At 37.8% G+C, this 23,258-nt stretch overlaps 1 protein-coding gene across 7 annotated transcripts in view; it reads left to right on the top strand.

Annotated features, from left to right (window-relative positions):
- The window catches only part of LTBP1 (latent transforming growth factor beta binding protein 1), a 424,505-nt gene that overhangs the window by 345,396 nt on the left and 55,851 nt on the right, over positions 1–23,258 (top strand). For all 7 annotated transcript variants that reach the window (XM_081253652.1, XM_081253651.1, XM_081253650.1 and 4 more), the window contains one exon: positions 732–857. In XM_081253652.1, the coding sequence (XP_081109778.1) occupies positions 732–857 (126 nt within the window). The remainder of the gene's footprint in view (positions 1–731; positions 858–23,258) is intronic.

Genomic DNA, 23,258 nt, shown 5'->3' with positions numbered 1-23,258 from the left:
ACAGCATGATTTGTTCGTGGTAACAGTCGCTACCACCTTTGACTCTTGGTTGTGTTGGGTACTGCATTAAGCGCCTGATGCTCATTCACTAATTTCATCATCACAAAGCTGTGCCAATATTAAGACTTTCCCTGGTATCAAAGACCTTTTTCTTGTACTTTATTTCTTGTATCCATTTTCAGTGAAATATAGATCGTAGTCTATTTCATTTGTATATTCAGACATCTGAGAAGTGCCATTTTTGAGCCAAACACTGTAAGACATGTCCAGCCTTGCCCTTAAGGAGTTCACGTCCCAGGGATGGATAGGCATGGACATGGGGAGACGTACAGGCCACAGGAGAGTTGTTTGCATGGTGGTGGGAGAGGACAAAGGAGAGCCCAGTATTCACACTGAAGAATATTCCACAGAGGATTTATTTGATTGTAGACCCTCAAGCCTCCAATATGTCTTTTTAAAAAAGGGTACCTTTGGGTTGAAACTATGAAACTGCTTTTTTTTTAGGTTGAAAATGGTTTGAAAATTGGCTAGTTCCTGTGATTCAACCTAAGTAGTTTCTCTCTGCTGACAGTCCAACTTGTCTTGTGGTGTGGTGTGTGTACAAACTGTATAGTTGTGCCACCAAATAAGTGTCTGACCATTTTGTAATAGATTTTTCTTCCTGTATGCCTGGTATCATAAGAAAACAAAACAGATTTTTTTCAACTATGTGGAACTCTTCTCGATTCCAGATATTAATGAATGTGAACAGCCTGGACTCTGTGGGCCTCATGGACAGTGTCTAAACACAGACGGTTCTTTTCACTGCGTCTGCGAGCAGGGTTTCTCAGTCTCTGCAGATGGACATACATGTGAAGGTAAGACAAACCTTAAGACATCACATAATTATTGCATGATAAAGCAGAGAGGAGATCACTCTCTATTTTAATAGGCAAAGGCTCTGAGACACTGAAAGACACTCATGATTTAAGGCCTTAGAACATGTATGCACCAAGGTGACCCCTACCCGAAATCACAGCTCGGGGTGGCTGGCATTTACAAACAGGATAACCAGCCATTATAATGGTGAAAATACTCACAGGTGATTCCACTACTGGTACTGAATTAACAAGTCAAAATGTGTGGGAGGTGATGATTTTAAGTGCACATGGGAGACCTAAAGGAAAATGGGGGCAACATCCTGATGTAACTCGAGACTCTGCCAGTTTTGATTATGCTTCATATAGACCATCTGAATCATTCTGTTTATAAAAATGCCTTGCTTGATTTTTTCTCTGCACCACTGTCAGCAGAGATTTTCCAGAGTTATTCCTCTAATATCCTTAGCTCTAAGCCAGTATATTTTCTTATCTATCAGTATTTATTATGTCCTAAAAGCTAATTAACTTGTAAGATGTTAAGATAACACTGTGGGCTTCCCATTGGCAACCTCTGTATGTTTGCAGGGATACAGCTCTGGTTATATTCATAAGATTTATATCTTGGTGACTTATTATAGTTTGATAAATTGAGGAATAATTCATTTGAACCTTTATAAAAGTAAACCGAGAAGATTCCTATAATCATAATTTTAATCCATCCCTTTGTGAATCTAGGTTATCAAAACCCAGCTATGTTTTAAAGAAGTATGAAGGTTTTGTTCTGGGCCTATGATAGGATCCAAATGCTTTGCTCTAAAAAATAGTGCAGCAGGAAGTGTGTGCTCTCCTTACCCATACCACAGTGGAATCAAGCCGAGGAACAGCAACCAGGTTCATCTGAAACTAATTATTATATTGGGAAGAATAAACTGATCTTATAAAAAGCAGGAGATTGTTGAAATTGCTCTCTTGCTGAGCAGACAAAACATTGATACCAGATTTGGTTTCAAGTGAAAGAGAGATAGTGCAGGGTGGGGTTTAAACAAGCAGCTTCTGAGGGGTTTGAAAGTGATCAAAAGTGGGGAAATGGAGAAAAAATCATAAAGATGGCCATGAGAGGTTTACTCCATGTTTCAGTGGTTTGAGTTTTAATTAATTTTATATTTAGAGCTCTTAAGAAAGACAGGGCATGAATGCATACATGCTGGGGGGATCACAGTATCCCTGGTGGAGGGAATAGGGTACTAGCCCATCTGAGTCAGGGACGAAAGGAATTTGCAGAATGCACATTTCCCTGCCTTCTAGAAAGGTGCAGGTTTGCTTCTTCAGCTAGCTCTAAAACATGGATAGTAAGGGCTTCCTTTGCTGAAAAATGGTCCCAGTTACAACTGCCAATAGCTGTGCCATGCAAAAACTATATTCAGAAAAAATGTAAGTCACCTCAAGTGCTCACCAGTCAAAGCCATTGCTCCAGAAGAATATACCAATATAAGCATATTCACATTTATTTTTTCTTTTGTACTTTATAATTTTTCTTTAATTCTGTATCTTTTAAAATCCTGATTTCTGCAACTCCAGAGTTACATAATCATTCTAATTTAGTTGCAGTTCTAATTTTGTTAGTCATTTACTTGGCAGAGATTTGAATTTTAAAATGTGCTTTTAGAAAACTTCCAGTGCTTTGTAAATTACTGTACTTTAGTATACTGTCTTTGACACTTGTTCCATATTTTTTACTCCAGAATCTGGACAGTTTTACCAAAAAAAGTAGATAATTTAGAATATTGTTTTTTTTTTTTTTTTTTGCGGTATGCGGGCCTCTCACTGCTGTGGCCTCTCCCGCTGCGGAGCACAGGCTCCGGACGCGCAGGCTCAGCGGCCGTGGCTCACGGGCCCAGCCGCTCCGCGGCATGCGGGATCTTCCCAGACCGGGGCACGAACCCGTGTCCCCTGCATCGGCAGGCGGACTCTCAACCACTGCGCCACCAGGGAAGCCCTAATCTCTTTTTAGAATAAGCTTTGCAAGATTTTCATTTTTTGTGGTCTTAATCCAATATATTAAACTGGTCCAAATTTTTGGTTGTTGGACTTAGTCTGAAACTTGTGACAGTAGCAGTATGTCCTGATTCTGCCTTTGACAGTGGTGTAGGACGAAGCTGGTCCATGTGATGGGGATTTAGCTATGGAGGTGATGTGCATAGGACTTGAATTAACATTGAGAAGTGGCTGGCACCCTTATTTCAGGCCCATCCACCAGCTTACTTCCGAACTTCTAATTAAAGCAGTTGAAGCCACGTGGACGTGTGAGGGCTGGCATACCCTGCTTTAAGCAGGGCTGAAGGAATCCCACCCAGCTGAGGGAAGGAGGGCCCTTCCCTGATTTCCTATAACTTGGAGAGTTGTCAGCATCTCTGCACAGTTATTGAACCACAACGAAGAGGTGTACTCTGTCAGCATGAAGTGTCTCAGGTATCAAGTAGCATGGCCGATTCTTTGGAAATACAAACAGCACCACCGGCTCCTTCCTTTCCCTTATGTATGTGCTGCTCCGGGAGCACGTATGTGGGAGAGGATGGAGAAACATCTTGTTTTTTCTATGTGAGATGAGGAACAACAGTGTCATTTGAAGTTTGAGTGGAGTGGGAAGGAAGTGATGGGTGAGCAGCTATTTATTTATTCATTCCCTCAGCAGTGACAGAGTGCCTCTCTTGTGCCAGGCACCATGACTGTTCCGAGGGCAAGACACACCCTGTTCTTGTCCACATGGAGCCTACGTTCTAGGAAGGGATTCAGGGATCAATAAGTAAATAGTACATATAGAAAATTACGTTGTTGTATTTAAATAATGTAACATGGTTATACTTTATGGATACACATAAGTGCAAGGTATGGCATGCCATATATAATTTATAATGCACAGGTTTTTTTCCCCCAAGTCCTACATGTGGATGTCAGGAAAGTGCAGGGAAGCAGGACCCTTCTGATTTACTTCCACCTCGGTAGTTCTCGGTAATTCTTTCTTTTCTTCTCATACCTGCAGTTCATCTTTTCCTGCCACCTCCTTTGCACCCTCTAGCCAGAGCTTTTATCTTGTGTAGGAAAACAAAGGAAATTTTTTCTTCTTTCATTCAGCTCACTGTTTTATATTTCAATTTATCTTATCGATTTGTTGTAAAAAGTTACAATTCTTTGGCTCCTTTATTTTCCCCCACTTTTTAAATGGCAGCATTTTAATTCATAGGAAAAATATGTATCATCCCGTTTATAAGCTGACTCAGGGTTTGGTTTCTTCATCATCAGCAGAATGTGAGTGAGTGGGAAGAAGAATAGGGAAACTTGTGGCTGTACCCTCAGTGTCACCCTGTCTGTCCCCTGACTCCCATAGAGAAATGCCTCCTGGTCTCTGACTTGGCATCACTCCATTCACGTGCCTCTGGGCAGGCTGCTCTTGGCCAGGGATGGCTGTGCTCTCCCAGTTGGGTGTCCAGGTTGACTGAGACCTTGTATGGCAACAAGTAGAATTGGGGACATTGGGCATCTCTGGACCCCACTGCGCTTTCTAGTCTGTTCACGTAATAGACTGGGCACACTGGTCTAGCAGGGACCTCAGAGGAGCCTGGCAACACAGAGGGAGCATTGGTGACTTACAGAACCTGCTTAGTCATGGCTAATTAGGCCTCCAAACCATGACCAAAATCACTCCCTAAAGCCCTGTCCTTTAGAAAGAAGCCTCATTCATTCATCCATTTGACAAATATTTATTACGTGTGTGCTATGTACTGGCCACTCTTCTAGGAACTGAGGCTGTGTCAGTGAACAAAAAAAGATCCCCAGTTTCTTGGAGGCAATAAACTAATATGCAAACTACGTAATATGCTAGAGAGTGATAAACCCCATGAAAAAGAGAGGAGTAATGGGGTTCTGAGGGCTAGAGTGAAGAATGGAAGCTGGTACAATACAGACTAGGGTAGTCACAATGGGCTGTTCTGCCTCTGTAATATGGGTTAATGAAAGTAATACTAAAATTGTGTCTGAGTAACAGATAAAGCCATATTAAGTGCCTTTCTTTTTCAAACTGATCATCTCCTGGCTAAGTGATAATAGCCTGTCAATAAATAGACAAGAGGACATGAGATCATCTGCTAAAGACCTTTTTCCAATTACCAACATGAGTTCTGTTGTCCAGACAGGGGAATAAAAAATCAGAGTACAACACCAAGAGCAAACCCTAATGTGAATTATCGGCTTTGGGTGATCATGATGTGTCAGTGTGGGTTCATCAGTTGTAACAAATGGACCCCTCTGGTGGGGGGGATGTTGACAGTGGGTGATGCTAGGGGAGGGTTTTGGGAAAACAAGGGGAATGTGGAAACTTTCTGTGAAATTTTACTGTGAACCTGAAACTGCTCTTTAAAGTCTGTTTTTAAAAATCAGGCATCCCTGGCATTACCTGTTCTTCATCAGAAAGAAACAAAAAAATCAAAACCTTTAAGTTCAAGTCTATATTCGACGGCTATCTTTTTCTCCCCTGAATTTTGTTGTTTATTTCTCACTTTTCAAAATAATGCCCCAGATGGAGTATGTGATCAGGAACTTCTCTCCTATTCAAAATAACTCTCATATTGATTTAAAAATTGAGAACTATAGGATTGGAAGGGGACTTCTTAGAACATCTAGGCTGAACTCTGAATCCCAAAGCACTCAAAGAATCAAGTCCTATTGTTGAACAGCTGTAAAGGCTGTAACCTATTTCGGTATCTACCATAAACCACTTCTTGCTAACTCATTCATTTGGAAGGGAAAACACAACAACTGCAAGTGGTAAGGAAGGCCAGTGTCTTGAAGTTGACTGAGAACAGTGATATCAGAAAGATTAAAAGAAGTTGGGTCCAAACTCTTAGGCCAATTTTGTGTTTGCTGGGAACCAGAAAATACAGTAAAGGCAACCTTTGCCAAATCAAAGAAATAAAAACGAACTGGGAGCTAGTGTGGTTTTGTCTTCAGACTTTGAGGTACATTTTCTGTGAACAGTGTAGAAAGAAAGTATAAAACCATTGTTGACAACACTCCAAGGCAGTTGGTGGTTTTGTGGCATGGAGATAGAACTTTATGTCTATCACCGAAGAGAAAATATTTTTGAAAATGACTTAGCCAAGTAGGACATTGAAGTACCCTGACACAATAATATATTACATCTGGCTGCTTGGCGCAAAGATTTTTAGGGTTTTTTTTAGTACTTTTAGAGTTGGAAACTGAAAAGCCCAGTAAGAGAACACAGCCTGGAGTGTTGCTTTTCTAAAGACAGGGAATTCAGCTTAACAACAGGATCCTTTCCCTCCCTTGTGTAAAAAAGGATCAGACAACATTCCAGGTAAGGAAGGGAAGTGGCCTCTTGCTGTAAAGGCTACTGTTCTTCACACTCACTCCTCCTGTGAATGTCCTTCTGCAGAAGTGAATGAAATGGATGATGAAATCATTAGGGAGAGAGCTGAGGAAATCTTGCTGGAAAAAGCTGCTTTTGGACCTGGAATACATATTTTCCATGCATTGTTTGATTGTCCTCCATATATGAACATTTTTATAAAGAAATTCATAATGGTAGCAAAAAAAATTCAAGAGCTCTTCCTAAGCCTTTTATCACTGCTGACCTTTTAAAACCCCAGAGCTATGGAAAATCATCTGTTCATAGAAGAAGTAAACACTTTTCCTTGCAGCCAAAAAAATAGACATGAAACTGCCAGAAAGGGAAGTCTGTGAAAAGGCGGGCTGTCCCTAACACTTCCTACTGTGGCCCCCCCTCCCCCAGCTCACGTCTGGGGCACCGAGAGCTTCCTGCATCTACTTTGACCAGTCTTTTGATGTCATCAACAACCCAAGTTCTTGAGAGATCATGGAAGGTTGTTGTGAATAATATTTTTATACTTTAGACCTACATTGTAATGCTTAATATATTGATTCCAGAATCAGTTACTTTTTAGGCATCTAACAGAGAATATCATATGGTTGTCTTGGACGCCCAGTGTGAGTGGACTGGAGATACTTCACATGTCTGATTTCATGACTTTATTAAAACAACAGCGGTAATAGTAATAGCCAGCATTCACTGAGTTCTTGTTAGGAGCCAGGCACTATGCTAAGCGTGTTGTACCCGTTTTCTCTTTTAATCTTCACGACAAACCTATAGGTAGGTTAAGTACTAATTGGTATGCTTTTGGCTGCAATGAGCAGCTTACTATAAAGAAATTTATTATACTAATAAGAAGTGTAGAGGTTGTCACCTCTCATCTACTCTAGGTCTTTATTTAACGTCACTTTCTCAGTAAGCCCTTTTTTTTCTCATTTTTTTAAAGTATAGTTGACTTACAATGTTGTGTTAATTATTGCTGTACAGCAAAGTGATTCAATTATACATATATATACATTCTTTTTCATATTCTTTTCCATTATGGTTTATCATAGGATATTGAATATAGTTCCCTGCACTATACAGTAGGACCCTGTTGTTTATCCATTCTATATATAATAGTTTGTGTCTGCTAATCCCAAACTCCCAATCCATACCTTTCCCACCCTCCTCCCCGTTGGCAGCCACCAGTCTATTCTCTATGTCCCTGATTCTATTTCTCTTTCATAGACAGGTTCATTTGTGTCATATTTTTGATTCCACAAATAAGTGATATCATGCGGTATTTGTCTTCTCTTTCTGACTTACGTCACTTAGTATGATAATCTCCAGTTGCATCCATGTTGGTGCAAATGGCATTATTTCATTCTTTTTTATGGCTGAGTAGTATTCCATTGTATATATGTACCACATCTTCTTTACCCATTCATCTGTCAGTAAGCCCTTTTCTAACCACCCTTTCTCACCTTCACTCACCCCCAACATTCCCGTTCCCTGTTTTTTTTTAACTACTTTATTCTCCTTCTGTGTCTTATCTACTATTATTTATTGTCCGACCCCCCGCTAGACTCTAAGGCTGATAAGACAGGAATCCTCATCTGTTTTGTTCACTACTTTGTGCCATTAGTTAGGGCCCAATAAATACTTTGTGAACGAATGAAGGGATGATGAACTGTCTGTAACTCATCCTGGACTGTCAGGAAACAGACATAATTGAGTGTGTTGTGCACTTCTGCGAAGCCTTCCCTTTTTTTTTTGAGGACTTAATTCCCTAAAGCACACCCTGCTTAGTAATTTGGTGCAGCAGTGGTTAAGAAGTTAGGCTCTGGAGTCTGAGTATACATGGGCTTGAACTCTTGCTCCAGCACTTCCAAGCTGTGTGGACTTGAGTAAGTTGAGTAAGATGCTCACATGCCTCAGTTCCCCACTGCATGATGAGGATAAAATACAGCACCTCCGTGGAGTTTGTTGGGAGAGGTAAGTGTGTTAATATGTGTTGGCAACTATCAACTTAGAATGCAGCCTGGCCCCTAAAACATGTTCTATGAATGTGAATTATTGTTAGTATTTTAGCACTTCTTACATGGGCACTCTAGTTATTGCCGTTTGTTTCCCTTAATATGTGGGCACCTAAAAGGAAGGGGACATTTAACATCTATTTACTTTTAAATGATCTGTGCTTAGAAAATATACAACACACAGTTGTATTGTTTGTGAATTAAATTGTCTGGTAGTTCTAAGTCCAGGTCTGAATATAAACAAATTACTATATTTTTTCCATTTTTAAACTCCCAATTTTATTAAAGTCATGTAGAATATGGTACAGTAACTCATTTATATATAATTTGCTTTAAATTCCTCACCCCTTGTGTTCCCTGAGCATTACGCGTGACTAACTTTCCCCATTCACCTCTGAGGTATTTCAAGTTTTTAAGTGTTTGATGTGTCAATTGTCAGTAAACTGATTGCTCATGCTAATGCTTATTTGCATTTAAGTATTGACACTGTTATTTCTAGAGGTACACTGTCTATCTTCTGTGGTTTCATAACTAATCTTTCTTGGCCTCCTGTTTGAATATAGAAAGAGAAAAATTAGAATAGTGAAAAAAAATGGGAATTTTTTTGGCTGATCTTATATTGCTTCTGGGGCCCAAGTGTCAAAAAGATGAATATGGGGTTTGATGTATTTGGCCTGTGCTTAGCGTTTTCTCCCAGTCTCACTGGCAGCACCTCTTAGTATAAGAGACACTATATGAGGAGGGAAAATGTACAGCATGACTCTGAAGTTAGAATGAGATATTTTATAGAAAAGCTCAGGTGTTAAAGTGTAAAACCATTAAATGAATGCAGAGATAATCCAAACGGTTATAAATTGACCTGATAAGACAAAATAGTGCGTTTTAAAAACTGATACAATGTAAAAACACACAGAGTATCTTTTTCAAGTAATTGTGGCAGGAGAAATATGCAATTGGAGTTCAGGATATTTTCCATGAGTATCTAAAGAACTTTTTCTTAATGGCATGGAATTTATTCAAAATGGAGAATTTATTCAAATACTCCACTTTTTGTGATACTCCATTATATGATGGTAAATGAGGGTTATTCTTGACCTTTGGGAGTAGAAAAGTGTTTTTTAAAAGATTTCTTCCAGTTTCTTCTCTTTAAATTTTTAGAAATGTTTTTTTTCTGTGGCAAATTCAAATCCTTCTCATTCAGTTTCCCAGTTTTTATATAACATTTTTTCAGTCCATTGTGGGAAGAAATAGAAAGAAAATGGCTTTTTAAGTTCAGAAATCACTTTGATTCTTTCAAAAGAAGCATGGATGATTTATTGTGTTTACAAGTTTTGCTTTTGTGAGAAGAAAAAGTGTTTGGTGTCTCATTAAAAATATACTACCTTTTCAACTTAGAGTTTTTCCTTTAAATGTCACAGATACTCAGTTTTGGATTTTCACCGATAATACTGAGGTTTTATCGTAATTGAACAAACATCTGGTGCTTGCAGTGGCTTCCCCAGGCAGCACCTCTCCCCTCCACCTGTGTCTCCGTTTTCTGAGGGGAAAGATCTGTACCCAGTGCAAACTGCAGGCTTTCAGAGCTGTTTAATGACACAGATGCCCTTTCCAGCTACAGAACCTGAGGAGAAGTGAGACAGACCACTTTCCCCATTTTCTTAGTCTTTCACTGCATGAGTTTGTTAATCCAGTTTGAAATGTGAAAGCCAAAACACTCTTCTGAAGTTTTTTCTAAAGCAGTTGACCTAAAATTATTTCATTCATGAGGATTTTCATCCTTGGCCTTATTTTGAATAATACAGATAATCTTCTGTACATTTATTCCACTTCCTTGTCTTCAAAAGCCAAATGGAAATGAGAAGGGACATAATTTAAATACTTGAAAAATTCTTAGGACTTTTTGGGGTCTTAAAAAAAACCCACAAAATTTAAAAACTCATTAATTTTATATTTTACCCTCATGAAGAAGAACATTTACTAGCTGTATTAATTTTAAACTTATGAAAGCGCATGTGGGGTGGAGAAAGAGAGGAGAACTAGGAACCCACTCTCAGCATTTCAGATGCACGTGGGAGGGAGTGTTGCCAGTAAGGGCCTGGGGAGCTGTACTGGTCCAGATCAATCATCATTAATGCTTAATAGTCAAATATGACCTCCCTTTTCACATCACATGTTTCTGTTTAAATATTCATGATTCCTAAAACCCTATATCCTGGAACATTAGGATTCCAGTCTGTTCTGGACATAGAGCAATGCTGTTATAATTCTAAGAAAATGATTTAAAAATTCATTCCATAGTAATTCTCCATCACCTATGAGACAGAAAATAGTAGCATAGTCTGGACAGTATTCAAATGATTCCCTTGACTTGCAGTGGGTCACATAGAAATTTTAAAATTTTAAGAAAAGATATTTTGTGTTACATTGGTTCTCTTATTTTCACCTGTATTCCTACTTAAGAAAAAACAGAAAAATAGCGACTTCATTTGCATATGGAAGAAATTTAAGTGTCAGAGTATTTGAATGGCTTACAATGGACAGGTAGTGAATGGTGACCAGGATTGCTACTTAGATTCCCTTAATATTTTAGTCTAATAAGTATATATCTCTTACCAAGGAGAAAGGGAGACAGAATGAGCTTTTGAATGTGTAAGATGGTCTTTAACCAGGAAATATAGCAGTGTGGATTGGCTTTTTTTTTTTTAAGTAAATTTTTTAAATTGCTTAAAATATATAAAGAAAAGTGCATCAGTCATAAGGATACTTTTGATAAACTTTTACAGAGTGAGCACACTTGGTAATGAGCTCCTTGAATGCTCTCTCAAGCTTCTTCCTGATTATTACCCATCCCCCTGCCCAATACCCATACACAGCAGTAACCACTATTTTGTCTTCATTACCATGGCTTTGTTTTGCCTGTTTTTGAACATTGTATCAGTGGAATTATGTAGTAGGTACTCATTTGTGTCTGGCTTATTTCATTCAACATTATGCTTATAAACTTCACCTGTGTTACATGTAGCAGTACTTCATCTTCAGTGCTGTACAGTATTTCATTGTATGAATATACTACAATTATGTATCCATTCTACTGTTGATGGCCATTTGGATTTCTTCAAGTTTGGGACTGTTGTAAATAAAGCCTTAGTAATCTTGAACATACCTTTTGGTGGATGTAATCACTAATTTCTGTTGGATATTACCTGGTAGTGTAATTTATAGGTCATAGAACATATGTATGTCTCATTTTCATAAATACAGCCAGTTTTTCAGACTACCAATTTACACTGCCGCCAGTTAAGTGTGAGACTTCCAGTGCCACATCTTGTCAACAGTCGGAATTGTCAGTCCTTTTAAAGGTTAGCTATGCTGAGTAATGGTATCTCACTGTGGTGTCAATTTGCATTTCCCTTGTGAGGACTGATGTGCAACAACTTTTCATACCTTTATATTGGCTCTTTCAGAATTGTTTCATTTGTCTACTTCTGTATAACAAACCTCTTCAAAAGGAGGTACCCTACACAACAATTCTCTCCATGGTAACTTCAGTTGAACCCAAGTTCTTAATTTTAATGAAGTCCAGTGTTTTCATTATTTCATTTGAGATCAGTACTTATTGTGTCCATAATCTTTGCAAACCCTGAAGTCATTATGATACCTTTTATATTTTCTTCTGAAAGCTTTATTTTATATTTTACATTTGGAATCTGTCCTTGCCATGAAATTGATTTTTGCATATGGTGCGAAATAGAGGTCAAGATTTATTGGGTTGGCCAAAAAGTTTGTTTGGGTTATGGCGCCATCTTCTGGGAAAACCCGAACTCAATACTTTTTTTCCTATGTCCGAACTTTTTGGCCAACTCAATACTTTTTTCCTATGTCCATTTGGGTCATGGCTGTTTGAGAAGAGCGGCCTTTTCCCACTGATCTGCACTGGTAACTCTGTTATGAAGCATGTGGTCAAATATATATGGGTCTATTTCTTCCTCATTCTATCCATAGGTTTACTTATCTACCCTTGCTCCAATAGCATACTCTCTTAATTACAGTGGCTTTATAATCAATTTAAATATATGGTGCTGCAAATTCTAAATTGTTATATTTTGTTGTTCACTGAGATTGTCAGGCCTATTCTTGGCCCTTTTCATTTCTATGTAAGTTTTATAATCAGCTTATCAATTTTCACCAAAAAAAACTCTGCTGGGATTTTGTTTGGAATTGCATTGACTCAACAGGTCAATTTGGGAAGATTTCACATTTTACCATATTGAGTCTTCCAATCCTAAATAAGACTTATCCCTCAATTTGTTTAGGTTTTCTTTCATTTATCTTGGTGTTTCATTACAGCTTTTTTGTGTAAGGTCTTACACAACATTTTTAGACTTATGCCTAGGTTTTTAATATTTCTGTACTGTAGTGAATGGTACTTAAAGTGGGTTTTTTTACCCTTATAATTGTTTGTTACTAGTGCATAGAGCTACATTTGATTTTTGTACATTGACCTTGTATCTATTACCTTACTAAATTTACTTGTTATTTCTAGTAGTTTATCTGCAGATTCTTTTGGATTTTGTACATAAACCATTATGTTATAGATGAAAAAGTATTTACTTATTTTCTTTTGATAATTATACTTTTCTTATCTTAGTCTTTCTAGGACCTCTACTACATAAAGGTTGTGATAGCTAGCTTCTTTGTCTCATTCCTGATCTCAGCAGGGAAAGCATTTAATATTTATGTATGGTGTTTGCCATAGTTTTGTTTTTGTTTTTAATATGTACTCTTTATCAGATAAGGAACTTCTTTTCTATTTATGATTTGCTAAGTCTTTATTATGAATGGTTTTGAATTGTAATAGATGCTTTTTCTGTGTCTATTTAAAAAATTATTTTCTCCTTTATTCTGTTAATGTGAATTGCATGGACTGATTTGTTTAAACAAGATGAAAGTTTGTTTCTCTCTATGTAGCTGTTCAAGAACAAGTAATTGAGCGTTCAGAATGCAAGTGTACAGCACTGGAACCCAGACAATAGCTGTTTTATTCTGCTGTCCTTGACATGTGGTTTCCATATCATGGTCCAAGATGGTAGCTCTAGTGGTCACCATCACATGTGCATTCCAGCCATATTAATTTTTTTTTTAGGGAAAATACCCTTGCATTCTTACCATAAACACATTAGTCATGATGTATTAGCCTTCTTACATATCCCTAGAGGCAAACTGATAACATTTTTTTAGAATATCTACATCCGTGTTCATGTAAATTTTCCTTCCTCTTAATGTCCTGGTAAAGCTGTGGAATCATGGTGGTTCTGGTTTCATAAAATAAGTTGAGAGTATCCCTTCTTTCGGATTTTCTGAAAAAAGTATGTGTTAAATTGGTATTACTTTTTCCTCGGATTCCTTGAAGAATTTACAGGTAAAGTCATTTGTGCCTGGAATTTTTGGTTTTGTTTTATTTTGGGGGGGGTGTGTTATGAAAGTTTTTAAACTGTAGTTAAGATGTACTTAAAAGATAAAATAACATTGTTTTTGACTTTTCATGTCAGTTTTGGTAACTTTTGTTTTTCAAGGAATCTATACACTTTAGGTAAAATTTCCAGTGCATTGGCACAAAGTTGTTCATAATATCATCTTCTTATCTCTTCCTAATGTCGGTAGAATGTGTAGTAATGCCTTCCATTTTTTATTTTAGTAATTTATGCTTTCTCTGTTTTGCTCTCAGTCTTCCTAGGGGGTATTGGTCTTGGCAAAGAAACAACTTTCTTTTGTTAAGTTTTCTTTGTTTGTGATTATATTAATTTCTGCTTTTATACTTTTTCTTTTTACTTTCTTGGGGTTTAATTTGTCCTTAATTCTAACTTCTTGCAATTGATCCTTGGATCATTGGATTTCAAACTTTTCTAATATATGTATTTATGACTAAGAATGGCTTTACTGCATTCACAAGTTCTGATGTTTTTTTGTTATTCAGATAAAAATATTTCAAGTCCATTGTCTTTTTTCTTTGACCAATGAATTATTTAGAGTTGTTTTGTTTAATATCTAGAAATTTAGAGATTTTTACTTATCTTTTTGTTATTAATTTCTATCTCTAGTCAGCTAAACATACTTTCAATGACTTCAATCCTTAAAGTTTGTTGTGGCTCAGAATATGGTCACTTTTAGTAACTATCTCTTGTGTACTTGAAAGCAATGTATATTCTGCATTTGGACCTGTGTATATTAATTGGGATCAGTTTGTAAATTGTGTTGTTCATATCATCTATATCCCTATTGTTTTTTTTTTTGCCTGCTTATTACATAATTTACTGAGGGAGTATTTTATAATCTCCATTATTATGGGGATTTATGTTTCTAATTTTAGTTTTCTGGATTTTGTTTTATATATTTTCTGACACTGGAATTAAATATAGAGTTTTTGTATCCTCCTGGTGGATTGAACCTTTCATCCCTTTGAAATGTCACTATTTGTCTCTATCAGTGCATCTTACCTTTAAATCTACTTTATCTTTCATATAGCTACATATGCTTTCAGTTAAATTTTGCACAATTTATCTTTTTTTTTAACATCTTTACTGGAGTATAATTGCTTTACAATGGTGTGTTAGTTTCTGCTTTATAACAAAGTGAATCAGCTATACATATACATATATCCCCATATCTCTTCCCTCTTGTGTCTCCCTCCCTCCCACCCCTCTAGGTGGTCACAAAGCACTGAGCTAATCTCCCTGTGCTGTGCTGCTGCTTCCCACTAGCTATCTATTTTACATTTGGTAGTGTATATATGTCCATGCCACTCTCTCATTTTGTCCCAGCTTACCCTTCCCCCTCCCCATGTCCTCAAGTCCGTTCTCTAGTAAGTCTCCGTCTTTATTCCCGTCCTGCCCCTAGGTTCTTCATAACCTTTTTTTTTTTTAGGTTCCATATATATGTGTTAGCATATGGTATTTGTTTTTCTCTTTCTGACTTACTTCACTCTGTATGACAGTCTCTAGGTCCATCCATCTCACTATAAATAACTCTGTTTCGTTCCTTTTTATGGCTGAGTAATATTCCATTCCATATATGTGCCACATCTTTATCCATTCATCTGTCAGTGGACACTTGGGTTGCTTCCATGTCCTGGCTATTGTAAATAGAGCTGCAATGAACATTGTGGTACATGACTCTTTTTGAATTATGGTTTTCTCAGGGTATATGCCCAGTAGTGGGATTGCTGGGTCATATGGTAGTTCTATTTTTAGTTTTTTAAGGAACTTCCATACTGTTCTCCATAGTGGTTGTATCAATTTACATTCTCACCAACAGTGCAAGAGGGTTCCCTTTTCTCCACACCCTCTCCAGCATTTATTGTTTGTAAATTTTTTGATGATGGCCATTCTGACTGGTGTGAGGTGATACCTCACTGTAGTTTTGATTTGCATTTCTCTAATGATTAGTGATGTTGAGCATTCTTTTATGTGTTTATTGGTAATCTGTACCTCTTCTTTGGAGAAATGTCTATTTAGGCCTTCTGACCATTTTTGGATTGGGTTGTTTGCTTTTTTGATATTGAGCTGCATGAGCTGCTTGTAAGTTTTTGAGATTAATCCTTTGTCAGTTGCTTCATTTGCAAATATTTTCTCCCATTCTGAGGGTTGTCTTTTCGTCTTGTTTATGGTTTCGTTTGCTGTTGCACAACTTATCTTTTCCTGTCTTTCTTTGTTCTTATATTGAATGTTCTTTCTCTTGTAAAAAGGATATATTAGTTCTTGTCTAATTCATGTTGACAGTCTTTGTCTTTTAATTGGAGAATTTAGTTTGTATACATTTAATTACTGGTATTTGAGAGGTTCAAATCTGTACCTAATTCTGTTTTCCATTTGTCTCATCTCTTTGTTCCTTTTCCTTTCTTCCCCACCCACCCCCTTTTAGAGTATTTTTGATTATATCACCCCTAACTTATTTTTTTATATATATTTTGGAAAGAATGTTTTCCTATGATTTTTTAACTGAATAGTGAATGAAAGGAAAATAAAATGCACCAAAAGTTAAGTTTGAGATCTAAAATGTTTTGGTCTAAATTCTATTTTCACATAATAAAAAGTGAAATTGTATACAATACTTATCTGTAAGCAGTAGAAAAGTCAATCTTCAGATAGAAACATTTACAAGTGGCAATGTACTATTTGTGTTTGAGGAAGAGATTAGGTTCAAAGTGTTTATTTTTCATTCAACAGAATCTCTGAATTCACGTTCAGAAGACTGTACTTTTGGGCAGCGTCTCCAGAGTTTTTGAAACTAAACAAATACAGCTTTGTATGCAAAAAAAAAAAAAAAAAATCTTGGTTAGATTAAAAAGCACTTAAAGTCTTTTTGTTTGGATTATTTTTGTTTGCTTTATTGTTTTCAATTGCAGCTGTAATTGTTGAAAATTGCTATGGTTTCCTAACTTAAAATATTTCCTAACTTACTAATTATCAGCAGCATTTCTCTTAAGTAATTCTTTAAAATCATTTCAAGCAAAACAGTTTATTTTAAAGTAAAACATTCAGCTTTCTTGTCAATTTGAAGAATTATTTAAATGTTACAAGTTTTTCAGTATATTTTAGAATATTTATGAATGTCTATTCCACTTTTGTACAGTTTTATTCATTGCTGTTAGAGTGCAGAATATACTTAGGTATATACTCAAATAGAATAATTTTTTACTTTCATATCTTCAAATAGTTGACTGCAAACAAATAATTTTTCTGATTTTAGGAGTCATATGTCCTCAATCTGAAAAACTTAGAAAATGTTAAGAAGTGAAAAAAAAAATCATTTATCAACCAACCAGTTGCTATTTGGTCTATTTCTTTTTTAAGTTTTCAGTATTTAAGTGTTTTAATAAGATCATATGCTTTTATCTTTACTTTTTCACTTAGTATTATGATTGTACCATACATTTTTAAAGATATGCTCCTAATTACGGAGATAGACTCTGTCCTATGTTGTTATTGCCGTTAAAAATGTTTTATGAAGAAACTTGTATATAAACATTTCTTTTCATCAATGATCATGTCCCTAGAGTAGATTCTAAGATATTTAATTACAAGATCAAAGGATATTAGCAGCTTTATGGGTCTTAACAACATATGTGAGCTCCTTGCTTTCCAGAAATGTTGTACCAGTTTCTGCTTCCACCAGAACCCAATGAGACTTCCTAGTCTAGACCTCCTAGACCTCCTAACATTCTCTCCAAAAAGAAACTCATGTTCATTTTTTTCTCTGTTAATTTGATAAGAATAAAATAATATTTAATTTGCATTTTATATTAGGTTAACTTCTTTTATATTTATCTCCTTTCTTCTGTGAGATATTTTTTTTACCTACCTGAGGTAAAGTTTTTCTAACTGATTTATGTGTACTAAGGATAATAATCACTGATCAATATTTTACAAATGTTTTCCCCATTCTTTAACTTGCCTTTTAATTTTATAGTGCCGTTATTTCTTTCATTGCTTTATATTTGGCCATTTTCCCTGTTCTGTTGTGAACAATTGTATATTTATATTTCTTATAGTATTTTATCTTTGTGAGGGTTTTTTTTTTTTGTATTTAACTCTTTCATATATCTGGGATATAAAAATGAATGTTTTGGGCTTCCCTGGTGGCACAGTGGTTGAGAGTCCGCCTGCCGATGCAGGGGACACGGGTTCATGCCCTGGTCCGAGAGGATCCTGCGTGCCGTGGAGTGGCTGGGCCCATAAGCCATGGCCACTGGGCCTGCGCGTCCGGGGCCTGTGCTCTGCAACGGGAGAGGCCACAACAGTGAGAGGTCCGTGTACCGCAAAAAAAAAAGAATGTTTTCTTGCCCATCAGTTTGTCCTTTTCTCCTCATTCTAGAAGAGTGTTTGAAATTGGAATTTGAAATTTTCAAATACATGTTCCTGCGTTATAAATTCTACTTTTTAAACTGTCTGCAGCACAGCTTTAATTTGACTGTTGCTTTCGGATGGAATGGGAAATGGCTAGGTTACCAGCTGTTTTTCTAGCTCAGCTCCATTGCTTCAGTAGTTCTTCCTCCCGTGCTGTGGCTGGGAGTGCTCAGCCTTGTGTTTTGGTGATGATGTGATATACCATCATTCTAAGATCTTCATAAGTGTTTAGTGAGGGTCAGGAAGAGCCTGTGTGAGTAGACACATTTTCAACACAAGATTGGGTCAAAAAATCTTATAAGAAGCTCCAGCTGAGACTAGAAGAGCTTGGAGGGCAGAGGAACATTATCTAGGTGAAAAATGTGAACTGAGATCTGTGGGGAACAGATGGGGAGAGGGTGTTCTGGCATAATAGATGCCACTAGCAAAGATTTGAAGACATGAAATACGGCATGGATTTTGGGACACAGTAATTAAATTGGTTTCAGTTGAACATGTGTGATGGGGGGAAAAGTGATACATAAGATATAGCTAAAGAGGTAGGCAAAGGCTGGATTGTGGAAGGCTTGCTTGCTTTTGTATTCAACAGTATTATGTTTAATGTTGCCATTACACACCTATTATGTGCCAGACTTTGTTCAAGGCTATGGACATACAGTGATTAGCAAAACAGACATGATCTCTGCCTTCTAGGAACTGCACTTGCAGGGCGCAAGCAGTAAATACACAAGTAAACGTTTCAAAAAGCATATGACCACAGATCATTATGCTGCTGCAAGGGAAAGAACAGAGTCAATGAGAGGAAAGAGGAGGGAAAGCTCATTTATTTCACCTGAAGGGTCTCTTAAGAAATGGCATTTGAGCTGAGCCCTGAGGAGGGAGTTTCCCGTGGAAGAGTGAGGTGGTGTGGAGCGTTCCCAGGTGGAGTTGGAGGAAGGGCAAAGGTGCTGAGGTAGGAAAGTACTAGGTGCATTCAGGGAGGTGAAAAAGACCAATGCCTGGTGCTTAAAGGGAGGGAGACACAGTGAGGGATGGACTGGAGAGTTGGGGATGGAATGTACAAAGCCTCACAGGAGACATTAAGGGTTTGAATATCATTCTAAGAATAATTGAAATAGACTGATAGATTTTAAGCAGGACAGTGATATACTAAATTTCATCATTTCTAAGATGCATATTTTTTTCACACTTTAATATTGGGATGCTTCTTCCAGTTGATGTGATTTGTTTAAAAATAAGCAGTATGAAATACTTGAATTTGCAGAGACTTTTTTCTTTCTCTTTTGATGGTATATAAAGTAAACTCTTAGGTTTGATGTTATTCAATACTCTATATTTTTAAAGTGTATATTGCCCAGGGTACATTTGAAAATGGGATTAGAGGGGCAAGAGAAAACTCAGGGTGTCTTCTCAGATGTTGTTCAGACCAAGCATATTGGTAGCTCAGGCTAGAGTAGTAACAGTATTATGGAGAGAAACGAATGACTCGAAATGGTTTGGAGAGAGAACCTGGTACTGGATTAGAACATAGTGCTGGTTTGGATGTAGGGTAAGGAGGAAAAGGGATACTGAGGATAGATCCCTCGTTCTGAATGTAACAATTAGATATTTGGTGGCACTATTTGCTGACATGGTGAAAAATTAAGCAAAAAAAATTTTTAACATCAAAAGTGTGATTTGGGTGTATTGAACTAGAGTTGCCTTTGAGATGTCCATGTGGGTGTGACAGTCAAGCAATTGGATCAAGTTAGATCTGGTGCTTGAAATAGAAGTCTGTGCTGGAGATACAAACTGGAAGTCCCCAGATATAGATGGTGTTTGAAGCTATTAGAATGGATGAGGCCATCAAGAGAGACCATGCAATGAGAAGAAAAGAAGGCCTAGGACTAAGCCCTGAAAAACACATCTAGGGGTCAAGTAAAAGAGAAAGACTGTGGAATGTGGCTAGAGGATTAAGAGAAAACCCTGGAGCATATAGGACCATGGAAGCTAAGGGAAGAGCCTGCTTTAAGAAGAAGAGAGTTGTCAAGTGTGTTAAACACCACTGAGAGATCTATTAACATGACAATCAAGAAGAGTCCTTTGGATTTTACAAAATGATGACCTTATCAAGAGCCGTTTTGGTGGAGTACTATATATTAGAGCCACCCAGGAGCAAAAGAGAACTAATGGAGTAGACACAGCACATGTAGGAAAGTCTGGAACCTTGACTGTTAAAGGGGGTGAGAAATATGGTCCTAGCTGAAGGGATTTTGTGCCCTGAGGCTCTTTGTTGTTTTTAAGATGATAGCAGGAAGTGTTTGATCCTGATGGAATGATCCAGTAGACAGGGAAAGGGCAGTAGAAGATGCAGGGGCAGAGGGGCCAGCTAGGAAAGCAAATAATCTGAGAAGCCGAGTACGGATGAGCTCCAGAAGGCACATGGCATGGGCCTTGATACTGTTATCCCTGGAGAAAAACTGAAGAGGCTTTAAGCAAAGAAGTATTTGGTTGGACTATGTCAATAGGTTAATCATTCTCTCATTGTGGAGGATGGGTTTGGAGTGGCAGTGAGTGGCTGAGAGCACAAAACCCGGTAGAATGTCACTGCAGGAATTCCGATGAGAGATGAGGAGGCCCCCAGTAAGGTTGGAGAAGAGGGGAGAGATTGGAGATAGAACAAGAGAGAAAATCAGAGGAGTGCGATGCTTTTATGTGGGGAGGTGACCGAGGATGAGTCCCGTGTCTTTGGATAAGTTTGGGATTATGATGATTGTGATTTTAGGGTGGGTTTCCACTAGGTTATCTTTAACTGTGGCTGGTGAATGTATGTTATTCATGTAACGGATGATTAAAATCAGAGCAGAGTTTAAGTTTTGTTTCTCGGGAACTTCTAGCTATTCCCAGATATCATTTGGGAGGCTGCTCTGGGTAAGCTTTAAAGAATAATTCAAGTAAATCTCTTTTAAAGTAGTGAGTTTCACCCTCCGGTTCCCTTTCCCATCAGATCTGAACCTTGGTCTTGGTGGTCGTAAGAGGAGGAATAGTAGTACTGAAGCTGTGCTCATGGTGTCTGCTTATATAGCATGTGGGCTAGTTTCAAACAAGGTTGAAGAAAAAAAAAAAAACAAATAAAAAATAAAAGAAAAAATAAAGTAGTGAGTTTCAAGGCTGGAAAAAAAAAATTGATCTCTCACTGGCCAGCCTTGTTTTCCAGAATTTGGGGCTGGAAAGTTGGATTTGAAATAACTTGCTATACATCTGTCATTTCTCATTGCTGATCTTAGGCCACTAGCTTTCAAAACATACTTGTGACCATGAAGGTCCACAGGTTTTCTCCCCAACTTCTCTGTCAGGCAACAGCATGGAAGTCAAACTCTGCACAAGGATGTCATCTTCTGCTGTTTTCTGGCTCATCCCCATTTCCCAGAACAAAGTTATTTTCCATAACAATAAGGCCCATATTCTTCAGCCTTGTTGATGTTGCCAGACCTCAGTGGACCTTTTTTAAAAGGCTCTTTCCATATCCTGTTGTGTTGTCTGGACCGTCTCCAAATCCAGTTTTTAATTTCCTATTGGCTAAATTTTATTTTTTTTCTTTAGGCCTGCACTCATCTTCCGTTTAATCTTGGCTTCCCTCCTATGCTGTGAGAGAGACCTTAATCTCTTTTGGGCCCATAGCCATGCCATTTAAAAATTCCTTTGGGCAGATATTCAGCTGGTTTAACATTGTTCAGTCCCACTTCTTGGCTGGTATTTACCGTCTCCTGGTCTGCTTCTGTTCCATTCAGTAAAGAGTCCGAGGGCTGCATTTCTCCTGAAGCAGGAACCCTACATCCCTTCCAGCGTAAGCCCCCTTTCTTTGGCTCTATTCTCCTAAGAGTCTAGTGCCAAACATTTAACCAATTCCAGTTGGTCAGGAAGCCTTGGGCTGAAACAGTGGGTCATTCCTTCTCATGGAGAGATCCAAAGAGCACCAATTCTGGACATGGTCCTGGGACATTCCGTGGATTACACATCCCTGGTGCTTGATGGGTCTTTCTTTGCAAGGGTCTCCTAGAAAAGTAGCATCTTCAGGACCTACAAAACCTCAGATCTTTAGATTTCAGGTATGATGATACTTGATGTCAAGGCCTTGTTGAAGGACAAGCGGAGGTTACTTGATTAAACTGTAAGTCAGTAAGTGGTAAGTCTAGGAGTATGTGTTCTGACTTACACCTTCATAGTGGACACACTCCAGTGTACTTGATGGGCTCACAATTGGGTTAGTTCTGTTCATCCTCTCAGTTTTATAACCATGGTGGGAGGCAAGAAGATGTGGTGGATACAGCCACAAACTTAGATTCTGAAGATTGTTCCTTCATTAAGCTCTGTTCCTTTGCCAGTTGTACCACTGATTGACTGGGTAACCTTGAGGCAAATTACTTCTCCTCTCTAGGCCTCTGTCTTCTGGTTCTTAAAATGAAGAGGTTGAGCTGGATAATCTTCAAAGTCTCTTTGAATTAAGATAAACCTTATCATTCATCTAAAAATGCTTTGATGGGGACTTCCCTGGTGGTCCAGTGGTTACGACTTTGCCTTCCAATGCAGGGGGTGCAGGTTTGATCCCTGGTCGGGGAACTAAGATCCCACATGCCTTGCAGCCAAAAAACCAAAACATAAAACAGAAGCAATATTGTAACAAATTCAATAAAGACTTTAAAAATGGTCCACATCCAAAAAATCTTTTTAAAAAAATAAATAAAAATAAAGTGCTTTGATGACAGGAAGGCTTTTTCTTCCCAACCATCCAAGAGCTGTGGGGATTTTCCTATGAGTCATCCCTTATCAAAAATGACACCCCGTTCCCATCATGCACCTCTCTAGAGAGCCCTGGCAGCAGAAGGAAGGCTCGTCAGAGAGCTCCTTCCTTCAATAGATGGATATGTCTTGCTCAGAATAAGGAAAAGGAAAAGCAAGAAAACAAAGGTAGGAGATGTTAAGAAAGTGAGAAAAAGACTCTTGTTTAATTCAAAGCAAAACAAAAAACTGAAGAGCATATCTGAAAAGAAGAAAACCACATCATTTATTTGACAGAATATACCCAAATACCCCT

This window comes from Mesoplodon bidens (assembly GCF_964165515.1).
Source record: "Mesoplodon bidens genome assembly, chromosome: 14".
NCBI lineage: Eukaryota > Metazoa > Chordata > Mammalia > Artiodactyla > Ziphiidae > Mesoplodon > Mesoplodon bidens.
Note: the sequence above shows the minus strand (reverse complement) of the source record. Positions and strands in the feature narration are given on the sequence as shown.